General features: G+C 39.1%; 1 protein-coding gene across 1 annotated transcript; it reads right to left on the reverse strand.

Moving 5' to 3' along the window:
* Window positions 1–5,756: 5,756 nt before the first annotated feature.
* Window positions 5,757–11,339, reverse strand: PLAU (plasminogen activator, urokinase; the record flags this gene model as incomplete). Its single annotated transcript, XM_079536572.1, has 10 exons — window positions 11,256–11,339; window positions 10,333–10,387; window positions 10,057–10,161; window positions 9,389–9,554; window positions 8,900–8,988; window positions 8,618–8,807; window positions 7,878–8,032; window positions 7,107–7,247; window positions 6,801–6,949; window positions 5,757–5,951 (listed from the first exon to the last, which is right to left on the reverse strand). Exons 1-10 carry the CDS (start codon window positions 11,313–11,315, stop codon window positions 5,757–5,759), a joined length of 1,305 nt encoding a protein of 434 aa, XP_079392698.1. The 5' UTR covers window positions 11,316–11,339.
* Between the last annotated feature and the right edge of the window lie 210 nt (window positions 11,340–11,549).

Genomic DNA, 11,549 nt, shown 5'->3' on the forward strand with positions numbered 1-11,549 from the left:
GCATGTGATGCACTGAGTTTGGAAGGGGGGTACATCAAGTCTGAACCCATTTTTGCTCATTAATGAATATGCATGCTTTCAAGTACATCAAATTTTTTTGCCTTACAAGTGAAGGCACTTAAACCTACGCACTACAAGTCCAACAAATGCAGAGATGTTTGATCCTCTTTTCTGTGGAAAGCTCTTTTTGCTCCAAAGCAAGCAGTGTGGTTTAGTGTCAGATATGTGACCAAAACTTGGTGACAAAATAGTCCTGCTGTGCTGCATTAGTGCAGGGTTCAGTATAGCCAAAATCCTCCCCTGCATACAATTTCATATGCAACAAATAGGTGACTTTGTATCATGTTTCATTAAAACTTAGTTTATTTAGAACACATTTTATTTTTAAGTGGTTTGAGTCACGTTTTAGTTCCTACTTCCATTAAGAAAGCTTCAGCTATATAAGGCAAAGTGGTCTGTCCATTCAGGATGCATCACTTCCTTTTAAGAGATGACATGTTCAACCATCTTCCCATCTCCTGAACACGTTAGCTATGACTTGATATCTTACCACATTTCTTTTGTGAAAGTTTTGAAGATAAACAAAGATCTGAGATCTTACTATTCATGATTGAAAGATTTCTGAGTTAGATCTCTTCTCTTTGGCTCGTGCTCATCCCTGAGCAGTTTCTGAATACTTATCTCCTATTCTTTCCACTGCCTGCCACATAACTAAAGTCAAAGAATCTCTTTCCTTAAGTAAAAGCAGATTTATGGTATCATATTTTGTTCTGTATATATGTTTGTACACAGAAGATATCCAGTATCTTCCATCAAGGTTCTCTCTGGTATTTCTGTTGCCATTCTGCACTGGTGCTCTCTCCAGGCACAGCTCTTGAGTCTATTTCTATTGCTCCTCCTAGTTGGATCATCTGTTCACTCTCTATAACAGGGAAAGAAAGTGTTTCCAGGGGCCTCTGTTGCAGGAAGAGAAGCTTTTGCACAATTTTGCTCTCATCTTCTGCCCTTCTTCTTCCCAGGCTTTGATAACTAGATAGCTGAATGATATTGCAGTTGTGGGGCCAAAGTCACATAGACAATACTGAAAGTACAGAACACAAGGGAAAGTGCAACAAGACATAGAGCAGCAAGACAGTCAAGCAGGTCACAGTGAGTAAGGATCCACTCAGGTGTGACAGCAGTAGGTGCAGAAATAAAAGAAAGAAGCTGCTTACATTCAAAAAGCCTGTAAGGTCCTCAGGTAGGCAGGGGTCTCTAGGTGGTATCACCTCACCTCCACTACTAACTCTTAAAATAAGTCTGGGAAGAGCTAAAGCCAGGATTCACCTGTTCCATTGGCTTGTGTGCACTGCATGCACCTGAGCTCCCCTGAGTTGGCCCTGCCTTCCTTCCAGGTGCTCAATCACTGGTTCAACTTGTGACTTAGTATTTCCACTACAGAGGGTATGTGAAGTATGGTAGAAGCCAAAGCAGAGAAGTATGTATGTTTGTATATTTAAGTCTTTCATTTTTCCTGGGGCGGTTTAACATACTCTAAAGAACAAATATGATTGCACACAAGCAGCCATCAGTCACAGCCTTAAAACCTGATACTTGTATCTGGGAGTGTACTACCCAGAAAAAAATCATCTACGTTTCCTCTGCTCTTAAGGTTCTCCCTGTATTCATGCTTTCCTCAGAGTTTCCTAAATTTCAGAATGAAAGACTTTAATGCAATTTTTGTTTGCACCTTCATTCTTATTCATAGTTATGGGAACAATTCGAAATTTGTATTTTACTGACCTGGCTTTATTCATACAAAATCTCACAGACGTCAGTGAGAAATGCACACTTTGTTATGATGATGATAATGTACAGCATCTCTGTTGCAAGTCTTATGACAGTGCTTTAAATGCTTAAATGAAGTGCTGAAGTGAGAAATCGTTACCATCCCAAAGGATATGACTAAAATGTAGATTTTTGTGTAAAACTGTTCATGTTACTTGATTAACTGCTCTGTTACGTGATTTTCTAGACAGTAGCTATGAGCACCTTCCTCCTCTTTGTGGGCAGTCTCTAAACTCTGTTGTAGAGGAGATCTCCAACTAATTGTCCAACAAATGCAGTTTTAACTCCCTGCACAAACTTTAACTGGCAGTCCACAAAGTGTGCGTTCACCAAACAACTCTACCACGAACACTGGTGACTTCTACTAAGAAAATTCTGTTTGCAGGTCCCAACCACAGATTGTATTACTGAAGAGTTCACAGCCCAGTACTGTTGCTTACCATTTTGTGTTTTAAGTGGTGACTGCTGTCTTTGCTATGGTGCTGGCAAATTACTTGCAAGCTTCTCTCTCTCTCTCCACCAGAGAAATCATACCAGGTCAGATCTGTGGGAGAAAGGAAATACTGGCCCACATGTTTTATAGATGGGAAACTGAAGTATAAAGATGTTGTGACCTAACAGTAGCAGAGCTGGCAGTAGTCCAGTTGTCACATGCTTCAGGCTTGACTCTAAAGGACAAGATTTCATTAAGATTCCTATTCCCGTATTCCATCAGAAATATGCAAGCTTCATGTACCCAAACTAAAATAAGCAACAAGATGTAGTACATATCTCAGAAATAAGTGTGCTTATTGGATGGAGGAAGTTCAGCTGATGCTTTCTCTGTTGATATATTTTTTTTTAAAGACTGCTGTAGTTGAGTTTGTACCTCAGTAATTCTGAATTCATTTTCCTTTGCTATGAAATGAAGATATTGATTAATTTAATAACGAGTTGAGTTTATCTACCTCATCTCTATTTGATCAAAATAAAAAAGTATTTGTCTTTTTTAAAGTATCTTTGATGTCCATAACATGACAAAAAAGAACTTGACCAAAGTAGTGTCTTGAGTGCTTTTTAGAAAGAGTCCATTCCTTCTCAGGTACTGCTCACCTCTAGTCAAAGCACTGCTTTTGGGTCACAATGAATTGCTTGATTAATCTTTTTCCAAAATGTTTTTGAAATCTGGAGTCATTCATTGTTAAGCAGTGATAGAGATCAAATGTGTGTGTGAGAGTCCCACAAGGAATGATTGCACATAAACACTGAGATATTTTTCTTAACTGTAGCAAGCAAGTAAATGTTATCAACTGATATATAAAAATCAGTGAATGTTGCTAATGATCCTCTGTTTTGACCTCCTTATAACACAAATTTTGCATTTATGAGAGGAGACGAAAAAGTAGTTAGTACCCACAACAAAGCATTTGGGTAGGAACTTTTCTTGAAAATAGGCTAAAAATGGCAAAGTAGCTGGCTCTGATCTTTTCACCAATAACTACTGGAGTCTTGCTGGTCTGCTGTGTCATTTTTTAGGATGGATAAGATTAGTAATTTAAGAAATTAGCTTGCTGATGAGCCTGCTAATTTGTTCTGTGATGGCCATTTCAACATGGGATATCATTTTTCACATTCTTAAATGCTTGGCAGGATATTATGTTGCTACATGCAAGCCTTTTGCTTTAACATTTAAAAACATCACAAGTGTCACATGTATATATGATGCTGGGATACAGACTCTTACCTGTTGTAATGGAAATACTAATTGAGGTCTTGAAGCAGTGATTGAGCACCTGGTGGAAGGCAGGGCCAGCCCAGGGGAGCTCAGGTGCATGCAGTGTGCTTGAGTGACTGGAAGGTGTGGAGCCAGGACACATGCCTTACAGACCTCATGTTTTGGCAGTGGAGGCAAGGGAATCTTGCTGGAGATCCCTGCCTTCCAAGGGTAAGCAGATCTTTCTCCTTTGGTTCTGTGTCTACAGCTGCTGCATTTGGGCATATCCTCACTGTAGCCTAGGACTTTGCTACCCTGCAATCGCTGCTGTGCTTTCCATCCCACTGTAGTGTTACACCCGTAAGTTTGCTGTAAATGCTGCTTGTAGCAGTGCCCCCAGTGTATCCGTTTCTCTTAACTACTTTCAAAGAAGCAAAACCACAGCAAAGTATTCTCCTTCAGATGTTGAAGTGATGCTAGAATTGAACTAGGTTCCCCTCAAAAGGGAAGCCCTTGTACATATTTTTCAGCCTTTGATGTTTGCCCAAAGAACAGAACATATCTTCAACAAGGATTTACTTTGTGTTAATAATTGTGATATTTTGTCCAGAACTGGCAATGCAGTTGGCTTTAAGTATTGGGTTGTTCTCAGTACTTTGTTATGAATTCTTTTCTGGCTGAACTTCTTTCTTGAGGGGGGGAGGAAATAGTGAAGTGTAAGTGAAGCTTTTGCTAGAAACACCGTTTATATTAATGAAAACGTTACTTAAAAGTGCTTAATATCAACGCTAAATGTATTTCTTTTCTAAAAATCCTGTTACTGAGGAAAGCAAAACTATCACTTTCCTTCTATCACCTATGATATTGTTGCAGTGGGTTGGTGGAGGGAGCGTACGATGCTCTTACACCTGTACTCACACCTTGTTAAAGATAGGGAATGCACTTTTGAAACCAGGTTTCTGATTGCCCACTGCCCTCCAGCAAGTGGCTGGGAACTCAACCACTGAGCATGCTAACTGTATTTCTTTAAGGTGAAACCAAAACAGCATAGTTTGCTTTAGGAATTCAAACCAGATGTGCTGCAGTTACTTGGGAGCATCTAGTCTATGCACAACCCTGCAGCATATATTGTACAGATCTGTGTACAGTGATTGACATTAGAACTTCAAAGCATTGTCTTCCCTTTACGAAAGAGGAACAGCTATATAAGAATAATAGTTTTATTGATAGTCTTACATATATAATACAAATAATAAGTTAAACATAGTAAAAATTAAATAAAATGAGGTTCCAGCCCTCATACAAATAATTCCATCTATAAAAAAAAAAAAAAAAAAACAAGTTTAAAAATAAAATCAAAAGTCGTGAGGGAAAAAAGTCATTTCCATATCATATCAGTTAGATGAATGGAAATGAAGTTCTGACTTTTGTTCTGACTTTCAACATCTGTAGCACTCAGTGCATGTTTGAATCCATTTGAATCAATTTGAATCCATAGCTCTTCTCTGGGTTGCATAGGTAATGGAGAAAATTGGTACCATCAGACTTCTAAGGGAACCCAAGCTCCTTTGGATGGGACCTGGAAGTGCAGTCACATTAATAGTTTTCCCTCTTTAGCGTAGTTCTTTGGTGGAATACCTCAAAAGCTTTTAATGCTAACACAGCTGCAGTTGCCATTGCTAAGATTTTAGTATTTTTTTGGATCTACAGGCATGAGTCCTGTATACCAAGCGTTGCTTCAGTCAGAGTGGACTTCAGTCCTTCTTCACACATTGATGATAATCAATGCTGATGCAGTTTCTTGCACATTCTGAGGCAAAGTCTGTTCACATTCCCAGTACTGGCCTTCATAGGTTAGGTTTCTATCATTCCACATTGTTTGGAGTGATGGGGAAAGATGTTAGAGAGATGCTGTATGCAAAATGCACCAGTTAAATAACTTTGAGCTTCACCAATACTTTCAGAACAAATGCCAGTTTGTAAATTAAGTGGACAGTTAACTTGATATCTACAGTATTGTGCATGGGAATACTCATTTAAATGTTAAATATTTTAGATTCCCAGTGAGTGGTTTTCAGTAACTAAGAGTAGTGAGATAGTATCAACTTCTGCATCGGAAACACTGTAGTGGCAAACTACATGATCAGTTAAAAGCAAGAACTCTGATATTCAGGGCTTTGGTGTCCTGGCATCGCCACGGTCTCATTGTTATTCAAGTCCAGAAGTACGCAAATGGTCACTTTGGTTCAGGGTAAGAGTGACTTTTGGTAACCACTGCATTCATATTAGAGTCAATCCAGTTAAGGTAGCGAGTAACTCTGGTGTAAACACCGGGCTTGTTTTTCTTTGCACAGCCATCTCCCCAGCTGACAATCCCATAAAGTGTCATCCTGCCATTGTGCTCACAGACCATGGGGCCGCCAGAATCTCCCTGACAATGGAAAAAGAACACATTAGGATGTTTTCTGTAGATGCAACTTTGATAACAGGGAGCCTGTGATTACTGTTTTTCTGAATTGAAGCAAACAGTAGATACATACAAGCTAAAGCTATGATCTTTGAGAATACTGCATAAACAAAAGAGAACGCTCAGCATCTGTTGCAACTACAGCACAGTCCATAAGGTCAAGAGTTCTCTATCCCCCGTAGCTTGCCCAGGTTGGACAGTTACTTTGGAGACAACACCCAATGCTCAAAATCAGCTGTTAGGCTAGTTGTACAAGGTCAAAGCAAATATGCCCTATTCTGCATCATATAATTAATTGTTTCCCTACCCACAAGATACTTGTATGCTTAAGGGTAACTACTGGTTGTTGTTTTTTTCAGTGGCGTATTGGCCAGACTGCCCAGTGAGGGTGCAGGGAAGCAAATCCATTTTTGAGGAATTTGCACGAGGTCTAGGTGACTTCCTGTTATCCATCCCTTAACCCTCTGCTGAGATGCAGTTAAGATTAAGCAAGTGTAGCTGAGGCTGGCATAGCTACTGTTTACCTCCCAGCTGCTGCCAGAACAAATTGTAACATCTCCAGGAGCAGCAGGATTGCAGTGATTGCTGATCCTTGAAAAGCAGACCTGGAGAGGTTAACACCAAACTCTTCATCCTTCCCTGTCTTCAGCCACTCTAAGAATCAACTCTAGTAGCTACAGCAAATTCCCTTTACTCAAAAACTCTCTTGAGTAGCAGAATTACAAGATGCTGCTATGCTGCAGTTGATTCATTCAATATACTTGTTAAAATCACTTAGAGGAACAACATTAAAAAAAAAAAAAAAAGTTTTACCTTGCATGCATCTGTTTCCCATGTTGGGTCTCCAGCGCAGACCATGTTGTCAGTAACTCTGATGCTGTCATAGTATTTATTTTTGCAAGTGTCCTGTGATATTAAGTTTACAGTGGCTGACATTAGTCTTTGAGCATAGTAAATATCATCTAGAAAAAAAAAAAAAGGAAAAATGTCATTTTGGGGAGTTGAATATGAGGCACATAGAGTAGTAGTCTGTGGGTCTTTTGAAGATCATGGTATGAAAAAAGCCAACCAGTTTCCACAGAGTTCAAGTAACAGTTTGGAAAGAAGTCATTCACTTACAAGAATTCTGTTTTCCATAGCCAGCTATTTCACACCGGGTATTGTCATACAGCTTAAGGTTCTTCTCTGGCAAGCAGACTGTTCTGACGTAGTTGGATTCTACTGCACACTGTCCAGAAGCTGTTCTTATTCTTATCAAAGCTAACAACAACAACAAAAAAACAGATTACTTAAATTTGTGAAGCAAGTTCCCTTCAAGTTCTCTGATAATTGGAGTATCCAGTACAGTTAATGGGAATATTTACATTTTGTTCTCATAATATTTAGTTTTTCTCATTGCTTTTGGAATTATGAGAATCATTATTTGGTGACAACTAATTTTGCAGCATTGAGTGACAGAATTGAGGTCATAGGCAAAAGTTCAGTGTCAAGAGTAAGGGTAGCAAGTCTGTTCTGTGTAAGTTACAGAAATCTAACTGAATTCATTAGTTTAGGGAAAGGTTTGTAAAAGGGGGAGAGACTTTGAGAAGTATGATTTATTTCAGGAAAACCCTTAGCTCATGTGCTAGCTAATACGGCATTCCCTTTCTACGTAATGTAACCTACTGTGCATGCACTGTCTCAGTCTATGATGTTTTGCATCTGTGAGGTGCCACAAACTAGCCAAACATGGAATGATCTCACCCACCACAGACCTAATTCTCAGAACTACCTGTCTTCTGTTCCCTTTATCTTTGCTCTAGTTCTACTTCTTTTACTTGACGTACCCCATAACTACACAGTTTTCAGCTACCCTCAGTGTTTAAAGGTTCATATTAAGATGATGCTTACCAATATCATTATCGTTGCCTCCCGTGTAGTCTGTAAAGTCAGGATGAGAGATTATTTCATCCACCATGAATATCTGTTCATGTTCATCGGTAGCATTCAGTACGGACTTTCCAAGGACGACTGTGTAGTCTGACTTGTTTGGTTGCTTTTTTGTCCTGTTGAAGTACAAAGATTCATGGAGGCTACTATTTTGAGAGTGAGGTTACCAACTTAAAATCGAGTTCCCTGTTTGGTTTCTTGTTCACTTAAATGCAGACAAGAAAAAGCAACAAGAATGTTGATAGACTATGCTACAGGAAGGTTTGCTGATTCATCACTTGTAGTGAACAAGCTAGACGTTGGGGCACTGTGAGAGGCACACCTAGCTACTGCTCCTCATGTCTGTCATCAGCAATAAGACTCCCTGGCAGAATGCAAGGTGGATCAGCTATCTATAGGAAAAAAAATGTACTGAATGTACATCAAGACAATTTTTAGGTTTTAGAAACAGATAAGTTGAAGTGAAATCCTGACTAAAGTTGTTTCAGCTGCATAATCCATCCAGCTGTTTGTATTTTGCTAGGCATGGACTTCCAAAGGCCTAAGGTTCATGGCTGCTCCTCTTTTTCTGCTTAAGAGAGACTGTCATAACTATGGTAGATTTGAAGGTTTGCTCATTCAGCAATGAGGGGAAAATAAGGAAATCTGTTGAAAAAAGTTGCAGGTAGGAAGGATGCAGAAATTCAGAACTTCACACTTACGGATCATAGAAACAGTGTGCTGCTGTAAGCACCCAGCAAGGGTCGATGAGGCTGCCACCACACTGAAAGCGGTCAGTGCCCTTCATGGTTTGGAAGATGCCAGCTATCCAAGGTTGAGTCTCAACCTCAGCCTGGCTTCCACCAACAATCTTGAAGTACTTGCTGAAGCTTCTTTGGCCACATGTATGCCCTATGAAAGAAAGTTTTGTTCAGATGTTCACGTGATTGGCAAGCATCAACTTTGTGCTAGAAATCCGTTGTTTTGAAACCAGTGTTACTTACCACACTTCTCCACGGTGCTGCAGGGTGTTTCTTGAATGAAGTATCCTCTCCTGGTGTAGCACCAAGGCCTGCTCCTTCCATTTGGGTTTCTGGAAGATAAAGGAAGTGTTCTTTTTATAATCCCAGTTCTTAAAAAAATAATAAAAATAAAATGATAATATGTTAGAATTCTAACTGTCCTGGAAAAGCCAAAAGTGTTTTCTTGTAAGAAATGCTGGAGAAAGCAATTAATTGTTTGAACACAGGACTGGCAGCTTGTTTTGTCATAGCTGAAACTTCCCTTTAGGGTTACTGATGTGATATGGTGGCTCTGCAAAATTCTCAGCAGCTGTAGTAAGCAGTAAGAAGTCTAAGCACTTCAAGAGTCTCATTCCAAATATTTTAAATTCAAACTGATCCCTGAAATAGTCTGTTATTCCTTTAAACATATATCATCCCTCAAAGCTCTTCTGGTAATGTCATCACGAGAAGAATAATGCATCATCTTACCTGCAGTAGTTATGCTTGCCCAGTCCAAGCTGCAGAGCGTTCTTCAAATCAACATGGTAATCACCCCTCCTGATTACTGAAGGAAGGTCCCAATACAGACAACCTGGATCTGCTGCCATTCCTCTGTAGCTCTCCCCATTCCCACTGTAGCATATGCTGTCAGTGTCTGAGAAAACAAACATTTGTAAGCAGCATGTTCTGTTTATAATTGTTCTGAGACAGAAGTAATCTGTATGGGTCATTTTAGTGATAAAGTGTGCATTTCACAAGAAAAATGATACAAAATCTGGATTGATTATATATTCTTACTTTATTTTATACATGAAATAACTTATGCTTTATTCCAAGTTGCCTTTTTTTTTTTTTTTTTTTTTTAGCAATTTCAATGTACTTCACAATGGATACTAACAAGTTCATTTTACAAGCTACAACATTATTGAGGGATGGAAGAACACTTCTGAGGAGGGAAGGACAAGAAAATTAGAGATCCCAATTTTGCTCCAATATTTGGCTATTTCTCCTGACCTTAATTATTATTAAAAAAAAAAAAACTGCTGGAGGATATTAAGTTGTGTTTATAGGTAGCACTTTCACTTGAGAATCCTTATTCATGATTTTCTTACTTTTCCAATTCATTTAGTTAGTATTAAGGAAGGTGGATACCCTACCTATTTCACAGTGAAGTCCACCATATCCTTCTGGGCACAGGCAGCGCTTCATTTGGCTGAAGAACTGATAGGTAATGCAAGTTCCACCATTCAGACAGTGGCATTCTGCAAATGAAAGATACCAGTAGTAAGAGGCAAAACACTTGAGTGGTTGAGTGAAATGCAGTTGCAAACTAAGTTTCAGCTGCATATAATTGAAAGCCTTCTCTCTTAGATAAAGATGTAATTGCAGGCTAACAAGCTCTTTTTAGGTTCAAGTAGAACAGAGGTACTTACCTCTATGTTGGGGTCTGTGTTTATGTGATAACTTGTAGTACTGCCTCATGTAAACCTAAGCAGACAAAAAGGAAAGAAATTATTGAAGGATGCAGTTCCTTTGACATGTTTCTATTACGCAGTACAGGACTGTGCTGTTTTCTACTGCATGCCTTCTCTAACAATTTAAAGTTCTTGCGTGTAGTTACTAGCTGAATTTTCTCTACTGAGTCTACATATGATCATATATGATCTACGTATGATTGAAGTGGAACTCTGAACAAAGCAGATGAACACATCACACTAGAAAACCCTCTGAAGAACTCTACCAATCTGCTCCCACTGCACCTGGTCAACATTGCAGTTATTTCTTCTGTGAGGATCTGGGCAGTTCCCAGAGGTGAAAAGACAAATTCTCCCTCTACACCTCTCAGGTACTGAGCAGTGCAGCAAAGGTGGAATGTGCTCCAGCTGCCTGTCACTGGTGACCTTGGTGCTTCATGCTTGTGCATGATAGTCAAAATATTCAAAATCAGGTCTGTGTCTCCTTTTTCAGCTTTGTATTCAAGCAGGTCAAGACAAAGTTATTTGAAGGCCTAATTTTCTCCTACATAAAGCACCACTGAGTTCTTGGTACTTTGTGTCCAGGTCCAAGCTGTTTTATAAAAAGATAAATGCTGGATTTCTTGGTAACTGCATGATGTCCTCACTATTTTAACCCTAGAAGACATCTCAGTGTGGAACAGAATCAGAGGAAAAAACAAAGTGTTCAAATATGAATTTTCTGGAGATATATGTGCAGCAGATGTAAATGCAAAGGCAGCAGAAAGAGCAGTTCAAGTCAGAAATCCAGCACCGTGTCCAAAGCAGAAGTATGATTTAAAAAAAAAAAAAGAAGGAAGTGGATCCAAGTAAAAAACCCCCTCACTTATTTCAAAACTTACAGAGTCTAGTCCTGTGACAAGCGTGCCGAGAGTTATTGTGAAGAGGATGAGTAACTTCATGTTGATAGTTAAGTTCTCACTTTGTTCCTCACCTTAGTTTTCTTTCGATTCTGAAAATATAAGAGGAATTCAGTGACATGTTGTATCTTGCAGCATCAGCTTTCTTGTGGCTGTTGTCTTACCTGGTTTGAGTAACAATACAGTGGGCAGAAGAATTGAGAACTGACTTAACTGTGGAATGTCTGCATATTATTTCCATAAATTAGCTTAGATTTGCTATGATTAGATTAGCTA

The sequence above is a fragment of the Tetrao urogallus genome, assembly GCF_951394365.1.
Source record: "Tetrao urogallus genome assembly, chromosome: 5".
Lineage (NCBI taxonomy): Eukaryota > Metazoa > Chordata > Aves > Galliformes > Phasianidae > Tetrao > Tetrao urogallus.